At 50.0% G+C, this 16224-nt stretch overlaps 1 protein-coding gene across 1 annotated transcript in view; it reads left to right on the top strand.

Annotated features, from left to right (window-relative positions):
* Positions 1 to 16224, top strand: part of Pkd1l2 (polycystin 1 like 2) — an 83913-nt gene that overhangs the window by 25081 nt on the left and 42608 nt on the right. Inside the window, exons 13-23 of the mRNA XM_021220230.1 lie at positions 439 to 580; positions 1885 to 2061; positions 4064 to 4209; positions 4627 to 4818; positions 5850 to 5981; positions 8654 to 8836; positions 9953 to 10077; positions 11514 to 11640; positions 12781 to 12912; positions 14139 to 14358; positions 15713 to 15906. Coding sequence (XP_021075889.1) covers positions 439 to 580; positions 1885 to 2061; positions 4064 to 4209; positions 4627 to 4818; positions 5850 to 5981; positions 8654 to 8836; positions 9953 to 10077; positions 11514 to 11640; positions 12781 to 12912; positions 14139 to 14358; positions 15713 to 15906 — 1770 coding nt within the window. The remainder of the gene's footprint in view (positions 1 to 438; positions 581 to 1884; positions 2062 to 4063; positions 4210 to 4626; positions 4819 to 5849; positions 5982 to 8653; positions 8837 to 9952; positions 10078 to 11513; positions 11641 to 12780; positions 12913 to 14138; positions 14359 to 15712; positions 15907 to 16224) is intronic.

Raw genomic sequence — 16224 nt, 5'->3', positions numbered from 1 at the left:
ATCCTGGAACTCACTCTGTAGACCAGGCTGGCCTCGAACTCAGAAATCCTCCTGCCTCTGCCTCCCGAGTGCTGGGATTAAAGGCGTGCGCCACCACTATACTTGCTCTCTCCCTCTTCTCTGCCTGTTTACTTGCCTGGCCGATTCCCCAGGAAGTTCACCCTGCCTAAGTGACCTGCACACATCCCTCATTAGGTTTCTCCCTCAGTAAGTGGTCTGTCTATACGCATCCTTCCTTGGGCTCCTTTTCTGGGAACCTGACCTCAGGCAAGAGGCAAGGCTGGAGGCTGCTTCCTGACCTCTTGGGTAGACGCAGTGCGGCCATTTGCTCATCGGAAAGAAATCTGACAGGCCCAGATTTCTTGGAAGCCACAGGGCTGAGGGTGTCCAGGGACCTACCTAACAGACTCAGCGGGCCTGAGAGCTCTTCTCTTGCAGGCTGAGCCCCTCCCAGCTGCCTGCAGACTCCGAGGATTTTGGCCACGATCACTGACCCTCCTTCACAGCAACTCCTCCGTGCTACTGCTGAACAGCAGCTTCCTGCAGACCTGGGGACCTGTTATTCACATCCGGGTCACAGGTGAGGAGCGGTCACCCCATCTCTTGTTACAGGACCAGGACAAACTCGGAGACACTAAAATAAGGGACTTTGGTCTGGCATGGAACAAGGTATAGAGTTTTCTGCCTAGAAGACTTTGAGCAAAGTGTTTGACTTTGTGTTGCTTCAGTTTCCCCACATGTGGATCTGGGGTGATGTTAATGCCTGTCCTGGAATTGTCATGCAAGAAGATTGGCAGGATGCTGGTGGTACAAGCTGGTCACTCTAAGTCCACCTGTGTGTGCCACCACAAGTCAGGGTTGGTTACTCAGTGCTCAGCCAGTCACAGAACAAAGATGGCTATGCTTTCTAAGAACACTTCCCCTGACTCCATTATGTTACCTTAGTGCCAGGACTGCAGGCAAGTACCACCTGTGTGCCTGTTGCTTCTGTATTTCCTAAAATGCAGCCCACAGAGCAACCACAGCCAGACAAACCGAGGTGGGCACTTGTGTGGCGGACATACCTGCTCGACCTCAGACCTCCTCAACTGAGTTAGGCCAAGATTTTAGTTGTAACAAAATAAGATTTTCCTTTGTGGGAGGAGGAGGGACAGCTCAGTGGTTAAGAGTGCTGGCTGCTCTTCCCGAGGGCCGGGGTTCAAGTCCCAGCTCCCAAATGGCTGCTCACAACTGTTTGTAACTCCAGCTTCAGAGGATCTGTTGCTCTCTCATAGACAGACAGACAGACAGACAGATAGACAGACAGACATTCTGGCAAAGCACTAATGCACATAAAAATTAAAACAAATCATTTAAAAGGAAAAAGTTTCCTTTCTGTTCAGCTCTTGTGGCCAGTGCTCTTTGAAACCCTGTGGCTGTGCCAGATGTGGTGGTACATTGCTGCAGGACAAGTCGGGGTTCATGGTGCCGAGGAGGTGAGGCTTCTGGGTAGCGCCCACCTGCTCGCAGCTCTCATCTTGGCTCCTCCCTGGCTTGGCTATCTGACTTCTGGGTCATCTGCTCATGTCATCCTATGAGGAAGTTATATTACTGGTTGCGTTTTTACAGATGACAGAGGTCAAGCCAAGGCCACTGAGATAGGAAATAGCAGAACTCCAGCCCCACGTCTGCCCGTTTTTCTCAGTGAGCCTGGGGGCCTGCAATGGGGATAACTGTTAGATAGGAGTATTGGGGGGGGGGCTACTCCAGGATCTCTAGAGATGTCAGTGGCTGCTGGTCTGTAGAGCACCCGATATCTGTTTAACAAGTTCCCAGGTCACCCTGAAGAGGGGTTAAAGTTTTGGACACGCAGCCCCCTAAGCACAATGAATCTCCCCTTCCCAGCACTGACCAGCCACGCCTACGGGGAGGATACCTACGTGATCAGCACGCTGCCTCAACCTGAGGTGCCTGCCTGCACGATTGACCCGGAGGAAGGTTCCGTGCTGACCAGCTTCGCTGTCTTCTGCAGCACTCCCACAGCCCCGGGCCCCGTGGAGTACTGCTTCTGCCTGCACTCAGGTACCAGCCAGAGGCTCTGATCTTCCCTCAGCGCCCAGACTCATCTTCTCTAAGAAGGGGGACTGTCTGGGTCAGGGAGCTGCAACCCAGTATGCTCTATAATGAGAGAGGTTGACAGGAGGAGGGACTCCTAAGTCTTTGTCACCACCAAAGCACTGGCCCAGTCACCAGACCAGAAGGGCGGCATGCAATAGCAGCATCTGCCCAAGCCCAGGGGACACAATGACTTTGTCCCAATGTAGGATATATAAAAAGGCTAAATGGATGAAGAGGCACCACAGGTAGGGGCATACCAGGTCATAGTCCTACACACACACACACACACACACACACACACACACACACGAAGAGAAGGGGGGAGTTAAGGGAGAGAAAGAAAAGAGGAGAGAGAAAGGAAGAGGCAGAGAGAGAGAGAGAGAGAGAGAGAGAGAGAGGACAGAGACGGAGAGGGAGAGGGAGGCACTGTGACTCTTTGAACGTCTGAAGTTATAGCTACCTTGATGGCAGAGCTGAATCTGTCCCATAGAACCTTCCGCACATTCACTGACCCTGACTTGTAAATGGCGGCAGAGAATGGCAGTGTCACAAGACAAGCAAATCTCAAAGAACATTTTAATTTTTTTTTTTGCAAAAGTTCACAGAGGGTGAACCATCAAAGACCCTACCTACGCTCCATGCCAACCATCCAGTCAGCCGTGTCAGCCATGACAACCACGCCCAGCCAGGCAGCGGATAGGAAGAGGTGGGCGGTGAGGGGCAGTTCACTCCGTTTACCATTGCATTTTTGGTTGCCATAGGTTTCCCCCTGTGGCCTTGGGCATCTGGGGACTGTCACACAAGCTCTGTGTGGGCCTTAGCTCAGGTGGGACTTTCTTCCCACCTGAGGCACCATGAGTGGTGCGGGCATAATCTGCAATATCCTGCTCAGACAGCACATGGCATAAACAGTGTGCCCTGCCCAGGGCAAGGTGGGTCTGAGTGTGGACAGAAAACACACACACACACACACACACACACAGAGAGAGAGAGAGAGAGAGAGAGAGAGAGAGAGAGAGAGAGAGAGAGAGAGAGAGATTTAAAGACAACACAAACCCACCTTGCTGGTTCCTGGAGAGGTGTGGCTCTGGTCTGAGTGGAGTTAAGGAGGCCTGATTCTCTTCCTCTTGCTATTCCTTTCTCTCCAGCCACTCCCCAACTTCCTTTTGTTCATGTTGTAATTTGTTTTACCATGTTAAAAAAAAAACAAAAAACCTAACTAACGAATGAACAAACGAACGAACGAACGAACGAACAAACGAACGAACGAACTGCCAAAACCAACCACCTCCAGGCTGGAGAGATGAGATGGCTCAGCAGTTAAGAGCACTTGTTGCTCTTCCAGTGGATCCAGATTCCATTCCCGTGCTGGGAATGGTGGCTCACAACGTCTGTAGCTCCTGTTCCAGAAGATTCGATGTCTTCTTTGGCCCCTAAGGCAACAGGCATGCATGCAGTGCACAGATATACATGTGGGCAAAACACCTATACACATAAAATAAGAATAAATCTAATTTTTTTTTAATTTTAAAAACCAAACCAGGGCTGGTGAGATGGCTCAGCAGTTAAGAGCACTGACTGCTCTTCCAGAGGTCCTGAGTTCAAATCCCAGCAACCACATGGTGGCACACAACCACCCATAATGAGATCTGAAGACAGCTACAGTGTACTTCCATATAATAAATGAATAAAATCTTTAAAAAAAAAAAAACCAAAGCAACAAAAATAAACACAAAACAAAAGCCCCAAAATCAGAAACCCACTTATGAATGGGGAGACGATTCCTCGACTTTTCACACACTTTAAGGAAATGGTTCTAAAGGTGTAGCAACCTATGTGGCTGCCATCTCCCCAGCCCTGTGGAGTTCCAGAGTGACTGTCATACCTTCAATAGCTAGGACTTCTCTGTCATGTGGCCAGGGGTTTAGCTCTGCTCTCCTAATCGCTCCATTTCCATTTTTGCCAGGTTCCTGCCTCCACTGTGGCCCCGAACCAGCCCTCCCTGCTGTGTACCTGCCACTCGGACAAGAAAAGGATGGCTTTGTCCTGACAGTAGTCATCTCGGTCACCAATCAGGCAGGGGACAGGGAGCAGACCCAAGTGGCAGTTAAGGTGGGTGGTGGTCGATGGCTCATGATTCTTTACCATGTCTCCACCTGGCTGAACTACAGCAACTACAAGGCATGCCAAGGCAGTTGAGGGCACAGGTGAGCAGCCATGATCAGCCAGCAGGGTTCTGGGCAGAGCCTGAAGAGATCTCAAAAGAAGTTCATGGCTCAGAGGCTCAGAAGCAAGTGTGGGTCGGGGGTGGATGGGATGAAGGAAGCAGCTAGAGGTGGAGTGTGAGCTTGTCCAAGATGTAGTGGTAGAAGCCATCACTTGCCTGATACAAACGTGTCCGAGTGCCCTCCAGCCTCAGGAAGTGCAAGCACTCCTCTATGAGGCCTGCTCTGCTCCCAGACCCACGGCTTTAAGGGCCAGCATCTTGAACAAGAAGACCACTGATCCCGTTTCTGGTTCCCCCGTCAGGTGGGACACGGTGACGCAGGTGTTGAAGATGTGACATTCCAGGAGATGGTGTCAGAGAGAATCGCCACAGCTCTGCACAGCGAGCGTGGCTGTGAACAGCTTCTCCTGCTTGCTAAGGCTGTGTCCTCTGAACTCAATGAGGAGGACCAGAGGCCAGGCTCTGGGCAACTTAGAATGGATATCAAGAGGAAGGTGCGTGAAAATGGGTCCTTTAAGGTCTGCATGTGGCTTCTGGGGTAGGGATGGGGTGCGTGAGTCAGAGAAGTCTTGAGTGCCCCTCCCCCAGTGGTCACGGTCACTTCCTGCTTTTGTTCTTCCACTGAGGGGCATAAAAATAAATGAAGGAAATGTCTCCTTTATTGGTAACCCTCTTTCTCCGCTCAACTCCATGGAGTCACAGTCTTCTGGAATCCAAAGGGAGGTCGAGAGCCTCACTCAGGCAGAGAACCTTCTGGAGACTGTAGGGAAGAATCGAATCTACTCCTTACTTTTTCTGGCTTCTAGAGGTCATCACCAGTCTTGGGATCCTAATTCCCTTTTCCCTGGTGTGTGTGTGTGTGTGTGTGTGTGTGTGTGTGTGTGTGTGTGTGCATGTGTGCATGTGTGTACACATATGTGTGTGTGCACGTGTGTGCATGTCTTTGTGTGTGCATGTGTGCACGTGTGTACACATATGTGTGTGTGTGTATGTCTGTGTGCTCTAGAGGATCAAGCATAGGTCTTCATTTTTCTATACCAAGTACTTTACTAATTGAGCGATCACCCCAGCACCTCCTTACCACATTTTTGAACCCTCTCTTTTCTCACCCTCATCTCCTTCCGTAGTGTTCTTGCCTCTACCCTTGCGATTACACCGTTCCCACCTGTACCTGCTGAAAGAGCTCCCCATTTGAGGGTGCTAACCCGAACTGTATCTTCAGAATGCTTTTGCCAAAGCGTCTTTTCTTTTCTTTTCTTTTCTTTTCTTTTCTTTTCTTTTCTTTTCTTTTCTTTTCTTTTCTTTTCTTTTCTTTTTTTCTTTTTTTTCCCTGTGGGGCAACATGGTCACTGGTTTCAAAGGTGCAGATGTGGGTTTCTTTTGGCTGGTGTTCCCTCTGCCATACATTCCGGTCTGCAGAGCCGGATGAGCCCTGCCATTCCAGGGATCCCCAAATTCTCTTGAAATGCCTTCACGGTGCCTTTGTGGTGCAGCTCGCCTCCTGGCCTTTCTCCCTCTGTCCAAGGTCAGAGAGCTTGTGCTGCGATCACTGTCCACGGTCACAACTGACCTGGAGAACATGCAGAGGGTCCAGGCTTTGGCGGAGGTGCTGAGAGAGGTGACTCATCGAGCTGAGGAGCTCACACCTGTGGCCCAGGTCAGACTTTCCACAGCACACATCCCTCCATGGTGTGGGGGCTGGCAACTCATTAAAGGATAGATCAAAGAAGTCCTTCAGTTATGGCACTGTCCTGGGGCTACAAGACGTTTGCCATCTTCTTCCTAAGAGTACTTCATGGGTGGTTCAAGGGAAGGTGGTTCGTGGCAGGCCTGGGTGCCTCGCACTGAGCTTATGGTCTGTATGTTTACTGCCCACTAGTGGGTACCAATGGGAATACCTGGATCTTATTCATCTTGGGTCCCAAGTACGTGTCCAGATATTGCTGCAGACCCGCGGTGTGTCAACCTAACATGCAGCTGCTGGCTCCTGCCTTTCTAGCCTGGGGTCTCCGTGGCCCTCAGAGCTTCCCTACCTGATCACATGGCAGGGGATTTGCACAGTGCTCAGCGACTGGTGAGGGTGGGGCACAAGTACCTCAATTCCTGGACACTCTTGGTGGGTAAGTCCTGAGTGGGACTGAGTCCCAGATTAAATCTCAACAGGCTTGCTAGCACCTTCTGCATTGACCTCTGACCCTTCCCATCATCCTCACTTCCTCGCTCCTCTAAAATAATGTTCCCTGGAATCACCTTCAAATCAATGGCTTACACGCAAACTTTTGCTTCAGGATCATCCTCCTGCAGAATCATAACCAAGTACCAGACCAGAGTCAAAAATGAAGCCATAAAGCCAGAGGGGGGCACCCTGATCCTGCCCAGCTGTTCTGCCAGGGGGCTGCCATCACAGATCTCCCAGCATGAAGCCAGAAAGGCTGGAACTATTCCAGGGCCGTGTACTGTTGATGTGACATTTCCTGCTCCCGCCCTGTCTGCACATCTGTTCCAACTGCACCTCTGTCTGTTTATGCACACACACCCCTCTATACATCTCCTATCCCCTCTTCTGTGCATTACACTAATTTACTCATTCTACAAATGCTTCTGGAATGCTATGCACAGGTATCGAACTTCTTCACACATGGACCTGACCTAATGGCTATTGGACACCTAGATATTAAACAAATAATTTTACAAACACATAGAATTACAAAATCGGGATGAGTGTTATGTCCAACTATCTACCATCCATCATTCATTCATCCATCATCCATCCATCATCCACCCATCCATCTATCCACCCATTCATCCACCCATTCATCCACCCATTCATCTACCCATACATCATCCACCCATCCATCATCCATTCATATATCATCCACCCATCCATCCACCATCTACCCATCCATCTATCTATCCATCTATCATACATTCATCCATCATCCATCCATCATCCATTCATCATCCACCCATCCATCATCCATTCACCTATCCATCCATCCATCTACCCATCCATCCATCTACTCATCCATCCACCCATCTACTTATCCATACATCCATAATCCACCCATCCATCTATCCATCCATCCATTCATCCATCCATCCATCATCTATCCATCATCCATCCATCACCCATACATCATCTATCCATCTATCCACCCATTCATCAGTCATCCATCATCCATCCATCCACCACCTACCCATCCATCTATCCATCCATCTATCCATCCATCCATCATCCACCCATCCATCATCTATTCATCATCCATTCATCACCCACCCATCCATCATCTATTCATCATCCATTCATCACCCACCCATCCATCAGTCATCTATCCATCCATCCATCCATTCATCCATCCATCATCCATCCATCGCCCATCTAGCATCTACCCATCTATCCACCCATTCATCCACCCACCCATCATCCACCCATCTATCATTTATTCATCCATCATCCATCCATCCATCTACCTATCCATCCATCTACTCATCCATCCACCTATCTACCTATTCATCCATCCATAATCTATCCATCCACCCACCCATCCATCCACCTATCCATCCATCCATCTATCCATCTATCCATCCATCCATCATCCATCACTCATCCATCATCTATCCATCCATTCATCTATCATCCACCCATCCATCTATCTACCCATCCATCCATCTACCCATCTATCCACCCATCTACCCATCCATCTACCCATCCATCCATCCATTTTATCATCCACTCATCTGTCCACCCACCCATCCATCCACCCATTCATCCATCATCACCCATCCATCCATCATCTATCTACTCATCCACCCATTCATCCATCCTCCATCCATCATCCATCCATCCGCCTATGTGTCCTTTCTCCATCCATCCTCCATCCATCCTTTCTCTATAAATCCCCCATCCATTCTCCTTTTGTCCTCCATCCACTTGCATGGATCCTCAATCCATCTATTGTCCACCTGATATGCTTATATCTATCCTCCATCTGGTCTCCGTCCATCCAGCCTCCGTCCATTCTCCTTGCATTCATACCGCATCCCCCTAGTCAGTAAATATTACCAAACGTCTGTTGTGTGTGGGACATTGTGTAAAGTACTATGGGAAAGATTCAGAGGCAAACCAAGCTACTCTCCCAAAAGAACTTCAATGCTAGTAAGGAGAAAGAAGCCAGGTTTAAGTCAGGCTGCTTGTGCCATGTGCTGATCTAGCTCTGTCCTGGCTTGGGCCCTCCCAGAGCACCTTTCCAGTATACTCCTTACCCTCTGAATGACCCATCCTTAGCAGGGAGGGGTTTACCTTGATTTTCCTTCTTTGGGTGATCCCAGTGGGAAGCCAGCCAGGCTCTGCAGCGTGTCACTAAAGCCCTGCTGGCAGCCAGTACCAAGGTTCGTCCTGAGGATCAGAGACGCCAGGAAGCCACCAGGGCCGTGTTTGAAGCTGTGGGGAGTGTTCTGGAAGCTTCCCTCAGCCACGGATCAGAAGAGCCTATGGAGGCTAACAGCAGCCAGGTGGGTGCCCAGGCCTCGTGCATGCTGCATGCCTGGCCCATGCTAATGTTGCTAGGTGGCTCCTTCTTGCCAACCTACAGATGAGGGAATAGGCACAGAGGCTACAGTGCTTCTTGGAGGCTGGGAGGAAGGCTCTAGAAAGCAAGTGTGAATAGCACACAGCACACAGAACAGGGACCCTGCACTTAGTGAATCCCTCCTGTCTCTTGGGAGCCAAGCTACCCAACGCCTCCTTTCCTCATCTATACCTGAAAGCACTGTGCCTCATCCCACCAGCTGTCCTCTGGACAGGTTATATGAACCACTTGGCAAGTTTGGGCAATGTCCTGATTCCTGTAACCAAAACACAGAATGTCTTTAGGACAACCACCCAAAGCAAGAAATGAGGTACAGGTGTGACCTCAAGAGTCACTGGAGGGCCTTGAGAGTACTGCCTCTCGGGGGGTAGCATCATGGCGAAGTCATAAAGCCAAATAGGCTACTTTTTCTACCCAAAAGAACAACTACCACACCCTGAAGGACAGACACATGCAAAGATGTCTTACATGTGTCCACACATTCAGATACTAAACAGACTCCCATGTTCATCCTTGCACATGCATACATACACACACTTCACAACTACACATGCACATGCGGGATGGAATGTCCACAATTCCGTGTGTGCACATGAGTCCCTGGGATGGAACTTGGACTGTCAGCTTTAGTTGCAAGCATCTTACCCAGTGAACCAGCTAACTGGTCCCAGATGTGTCTGATGTGGGGGTTAGGATGGGGCAGGGTGCTGAGCCTTGCCTATGGCTCTTATCTCTGCTGGAGCAAGACCTAGGCCATGCTTATGAACCCACATCACAGTCACACAGCAAAGGGTCACACAGGACAATGGCTCTTCATATGGATCCTGAAGCCAGGTTCTCTGAGCACCCTGGTTCCTCTCACCAATATGTGACTTTCCTAAGTCACCTCCTGTAGATGCCTGCTTTGCCTACGACCTGTAGGGCTATCTTTGTCTAGCACCTCCCAGTCCCTGCTAAGAGTCCCACACTAACTAACCTGGAGACAGCAGCAAAGGGGACTATGATGACAGTCCATAGTCATGTCCTGCTTCCTTTCCAGGCTCACATTGTGGCCCAGCTGCTTCGGGTTGTAGACCATTTGCAGAGCACCCTCCTGCTGGGGACATTGCCAGGAGACCTTCCAGCCGTCCTGGTCGCCCCCTCCATCTCTGTGTACACAGACAGGTACTGAGCTCTGACATGCATGCCCAAGAAAGTTGATGCCCTTACCCACACCCCCAAGCTACCCAGGGCATGGCCCAGAGGCCAGTCTCAGGGATAGAGAAGTTCTGGGATCTGAGCCTGGTGCGTGGGTGTAATGGAGTCTTTCCACCATGGCGGGTGTTTGTATGGGACAGCAGGGGAGCTATGGAGGGATAAGGGCAGTGTTAGAATCACCTGAGCTGTGCAGTTAAGGGGGCTAATGAGGGGGACCACCTCCTCACACACAATCCTCACTGTGCCCTGGCTGGCCCATTATTGTAGAGAGCCTGTGGAAATCCCAGACACACTCGATTGAGCTCTCCCAGGAAGGTTTGTGTCAGCTTCAAGCTACTTTCTGTTGTGTGTGTTTTCCAGGGAAGTCACTCTAGTGTAGTTATGTATGTATTTGCTGAGAGCCAGTCTTGCTGCATAGCCTTGGCTGACCTGAGATTATTTATGTAGACCCGGCTGGTCTCAGAATTACAGTGACCACTTTTCCCCTGCCTCGGGGCTGGGTTTTATAAACCCATGAGCCACTGTGGGTAGCCTGGTGGCTATTTTAACTCATCCATATATAGAGGAAAAGCAACAGAAAATAGAAATAGCTTCACTCAAGTCTATCTAACTTGGTACTTATTGATGTTAGTTACAGGAGTATACGCAACTTATGGGTGGGTGGATACACAACCAAAGAAAAGATCAGCACGTGTCAACAATTATTGCCTGCTTATATATCCTAGGGGGTGGGAGGAGCCTGTGTGTTCCCTGTCCCCACAAGCCCTGTGAGCTCTCTTGTCCTTCCAGAGTAGAATGTTAATGGGCCCAGTCTTAGGGGCCTTGGCTGAACACTGCTACTCTGATATGAGATGGTGAAGATCATTTCCAGCCTAGAGGAAACACACACACACACACACACCTGCTTCATGGCACTCCCTGCCCTGTAGGCAGGATGGAGTCTCCCCCTCTAAGCCTGGTCCTTGACTCTTTGGACCATGGTGGCTCTCTTGGGTCCCAGGGGCAGACTCTATCAGCAATATTCGGCTCTGAAAACAGGTCCCTGGTCTCATCAGATGGGACAAGGACAAAGGCCAGAAAATGCGGGGCTGGAAGCCCATGGTATCAAAGGTCAAGGCAGGTAGGGGGAAAGAAACTTGGAGAAGTGATTTGCCAGGCACCCCAGAGGTTGAGAGTCACTTCTGAGCATCTCTGGTATGAGCTTGTTCATGGACCTCTGATACACACCTGGACACTAGCAGCTTCGGATGCTGCTTCTGTTTGAAACACAGAAACTGCTAAACACAAATACAGTGGAACCCCTGACAGTGAAGTGGGACCCCCCCCCTCCTCCTCCAAGTGCACAATGGGGGTTCTTCCTCCAACACCAACATCTTTTCTTCCTATTCTCACCCTGTGGTCAGAATACAGCCACGGAGTTGGCGAGGCTCTTCGGTGCACACTGCTGCCGCTGACTCTGCGACCTTCACCCTGCCTGCCGCCACCTTCCTCTGCCCTATGGAGGACAGCCAGGAGCCTGTGGACATAAGGGTAACCCGGCAATGCATCCGTGGAGACAGCCTTATCATGTGCGAAGCGCTGGCCCTTGTATTTGCTCACTGATGATGCTACGGCCCCATCCATTACGGCCGAGGTTCGGTATCTCACCAGAGCCATAGCCAGGAGCACAGGGGGACTCAGACCCCACAGCTCTGGACACCCAAGTCTGTTCTATTTCCAGCAGGTTGCACGTGCCCCCAGCAGCCTCGGCTTCATGAGTTGATAGTGTAGCTCTTCAGGTTTCTGTCCATGACTAAGACATAAAAAGACCAGGGCCCCTTCCATTCCAGATTAAGGCATATCTGATTTGCCTGAATGCTAGTGAAAATAGACCAACATCTTTTTCTTGGACACATCTTACTACCTCTGGTATCTAGGGGATTAGTTTTAGGATGCCTGTGAACCTGAGTTTCAAATCTGTGGCTGCTCAGTCCTTTAAAGAATGTGGTATAGCAGTCACACAGAACCTATGTACAGCTTCACATATTCATATATACACATACATATACAAACACATATACCTATGCACACACAGACCTATAAACGCAGAGAGGGGATGGGAAAGGAGGGAAGGACTCGCTATGTAGTCTTGGCTGGTCCAGAATTCACTGTGCAAACCAAGCTGGACTTGAACTCACAGAGATCTGCCTACTTCCGCCTTCTGAGGGCTGTGGTTAAAGGCACTACCATGCTCAGCCAGCCTACACCTCTGCCTGCAGAGACTTTAAATCAAGACCTGGTTGCTCGTATCAGTTTTGATACAATGTAAAAGCTAAGTAAGTAGTTAATGATAATGTGTTATTTAGGAGAATGGCAAGAGAAGAAAAATTCAGAACCCATTAGTACAGATGCATCTTTTTCAAATATTTCAGTCCACATTTAGTTGAGTCCGCGGACATAGAACTGAAGGTGTTGAGATATGATTATATCAACTTTGGGGGAAGAAAGGCTTGCTGAGTCCTGGAGATGGCCTTTGCAGACTACATCTCTGTAAAGAACCATCAGTTAAAGGCAGGGCCCTGCATCCACCCCATAGAACAAGGGCCAGTCACCAGCCTGAGGGTGTCACTGTTCACACAGGAGCCTGCTCACCCCTGCCGCTCATCAGTGCTTCTTGTTCTTGGCTTTCAGATGATGAGTTTCTCACAGAGCCCCTTCCCTTCCCGAAGCCACTTTCATGTCAGCGGGACTGTTGGTGGACTTCGTCTGACCAGCTCCAGTGGCCATCCCATCCCAGTGAAGAACCTGTCGCAGAATATTGAGGTAGGCGCTGCGCTGTTAGCAGCAGTTGGGTGGCACTTGGCCTCTCCAGCTTGGTTTGGGAGCAGATGGGCCCGTTTTGAGAACCACGGTTAAAGAGAGAGAAACCACTTAGTGTGTCCCTTACACTAGGAAACACTGTATTCAGCTTTAAACCATGCATATATGGCTATTCACACATCTTTGGTATGTGACAAGTTCTCCTGAGGATATAACTCTGTTGGGCGGAATTCTAATCATCACACAAACCAAATGTTTGTTTCAAAGGTTGGTGATGCGCCTCCAAACACTGTTAGGTTTTCCTTGAAGTCAAGCAAGAATGCTTACATTTCATGGTGCAATGGACACTTAAGTGTGTGTTTTTGCCTGTGAGTTTCTGCCCGCAGTCACACTCGAACCGGGTTCATCCTGGAAGGCGAGCTGGGGAATGAAAGAGACAGCGGGAGAAATAACCAGGCCTTGACAAGAAATCCTGATCAAAGCCCAATGTTTAATGAAGTACCGAGTTTTTAAGGCATGGGGAAAACCCCTCCCCCAGCCCCAATCTTGGGGCCTGCAGTACAGGAGCAGGCAGGTAGGCGGTCTTCAGGAATTGCTGTCTCTGGAGCATCTAGAGGCTTATCAGCAGGAAGCGGTGTCTGCCCTGAGGCTATTGTTCAGCAGGGCAGTGGCAGGCGTAAACAAGGTACCAGCCTGGCAGGAAATCACCCAGGTGGTGTAGAACAGTGGCTGCAAAGGTCTGGGAGGCTCCAACACTTAAGATTCTTTTAGGAGCTTACTGACTCTTTCTCTAGTTGTCTGTGGTTTCCCCTCAATGACTGATCAATAGTTCGCGGGGACGTCTCCATTGTTGCCCATGGCACTTGTGAATGTGCCACCAGGGACTTGGCAGGAAGGTGCAGTTAAGGACCTGGAGATCGGCTGTTGAGTCTAGATTATCCAGGGGCCCAGTGGAGAGAAGCAGGTGGGGTGAAGGGTTAAGGGGAGATATTGACTGCTGTTGATGACACAGGGAGAGGTTGGGGTGAGGGGAGGAATGGACCAGAGACCCAGGACCACAGGTGGCCTGTAGAAACGGGAGGATGGAAAGACACCTCACTGCCTTCAAGGCAGAGGTCTTCCTGCCCATATCAGTCCTTCCACAGCGACGCGGCAGGGCTTTGAACATACATCACTTCCCCTGCCTACCTGCCCGCTGCCTGGCTGGAACTCCTTGTTTCTGAAAACAGATCCTGTTGCCCCGGATTTCAGCACACATCGAGCCGAAGATGCTGAGCCTGGCCACCCGGGAAGCTCTGTTAGTGAATGTGACGGCCAGGGACACAACTCTGGGGATTCAGCTTCACTGGGGACCTGAGGTCCCACTCACACTCAGCCTGGGCTATGGCTACCATCCCAATGAGACCAGCTATGATGCCCAAACACACCTGCCTCCTGTGGCGGCCGCAGGTACTCAGCTTCCTGGGCCGTTTGCTTGAGCGGTTTCCGGGATGTGTCCAGCTTCAAACTAAGGTGTCAAAGGAAAACCAGAGGACAAGGCTGGGGAGATGGCTCAGTCACTGAAGTAGAAGGACCAGAGTGCCACCCTCAGGAACCACATAAAAAAGCCTATGCCTGTGATCCCAATCCAGGATGGGGAAGGAGCAGAGACAGGAGGATTCTGGGGTTCACTGGCAGCCAGCCTAGCTGAATCTGTGAGGTTGCAGGTTTTGGTGAAAGAACTTGTCTCAAAAATGAAAAACAGAAAACCAACTAACCAACCAACCAACCAAATAATAATAATAATAATAATAATAATAATAATAATAATAATAATAAATGATCTGGAAAGATGGCTCAACAGTTAAGAGTACATACTGGACTGGCAGAGAAGTCTGGTTCAGTTCCCATCATTCATGCTGGTCGGCTCACAATTCTCCTTTGTAACTCCAGCTAACAGAGGATCCGTGCCTCTGGCCTCTGTGGGCACCCACCCACACCTACATTCACATACCCCTCACTGACTGTACATAATTAAGAATAATAAGAATAAATCTTTTTAAAGCATGAAATAAGGTGGAGAAGCATTGAAGACGACACCCAGTATCAGCCTTTGGTCGCCGCATATGCACACGTGTGTGTACACGCTCACATACATGCACACACACCACATACACACACATGCACACATAACACACACACAACACACAAACAAACACACCACATACACACACATGCACACACACCACACATGCAAACACAGACATACACAACACAGACATACACACACACTCACAATTATTAAATGAAAAAGCAAAGAACAAACTGCCCACCTTTTGCAGCAGCCTTCATGAATTTCATGGTGTTATTTGCCCCCATTAGGTAAACATTTATTACATGCAATGGAGATGCAGATGAGCCCATTAATAACTTTCCAAGGCCAGCTGTAGAGATCTCTACATTACAGATATGAGTAGAGAGGGTCTAACCAGGTGCAGAGCCATCCCAGCCCTTGGGAGGCTAAGGCAGGAGGACCAGAAGGACCAGTAGACCCAACCTTGGCTACGTAGCGAGTTTGAGGCCAGTCTGGTCTACATAAGATTCTGCTTCAAAACTACAAAACAAACAAAAAAGAACATAGATCTTCAATAACCAGTCTGATACCAAATAGCCAATAAGGACACGAGCCCTTCATGTCCTGACTGCCCCTGCATAGTGAGCAAGGGTACTCCTGGGACGATGGAGCTGCCTCGAGGTCTCTACCCCTGCCACATCACCTGGGTCTCCCCTAGTTCCAGTGAGGCCAGAGCCTTATTCCCTGCAGGTGATCCTTCCATCTGGATCCTGCACCCAGAGGACCTGCCCTTCGGAGAAGGAGTCTACTATCTGAGGGTGGTTCCCGAGGCTGATCTGGAGTCTAGCTCTGGCAGGAACCTCACAGTTGGCATTACCACCTTCCTGGCACATTGTGTCTTCTGGGATGAAACCCAAGAGACCTGGGACGACTCTGGGTGCCAGGTAAGGGTGTGAAGAATAAGCTGGGGAGGCTTGGTGGGGGTGTTTACCCTTGTAGTGTCCCCTCTGGAGCCTCTGGCACGACGTCTCTGCCTTCTCTAAGGAGCTCTGCATACGCCATTCCTGTGCTCAGAATGGCCTCTTTCCCCTCAGCTAAGCCTGGTTTCCTTGAGAAAACTTCACAGCCCTGACTAGGTCAGATTTCCTGCTATAGACTCTGGTACATGCTCCCCGCTTCACCCTGCTTGGTGGTGTGGTCCCCAACCTCTTACCTGAGCCCATCTCAGGAGCCAGAAGTGCAGGATCACAAGTATGAATAGG

The sequence above is a fragment of the Mus pahari genome, chromosome 20 (genome assembly GCF_900095145.1).
Source record: "Mus pahari chromosome 20, PAHARI_EIJ_v1.1, whole genome shotgun sequence".
Taxonomy (NCBI): domain Eukaryota; kingdom Metazoa; phylum Chordata; class Mammalia; order Rodentia; family Muridae; genus Mus; species Mus pahari.
Note: the sequence above shows the minus strand (reverse complement) of the source record. Positions and strands in the feature narration are given on the sequence as shown.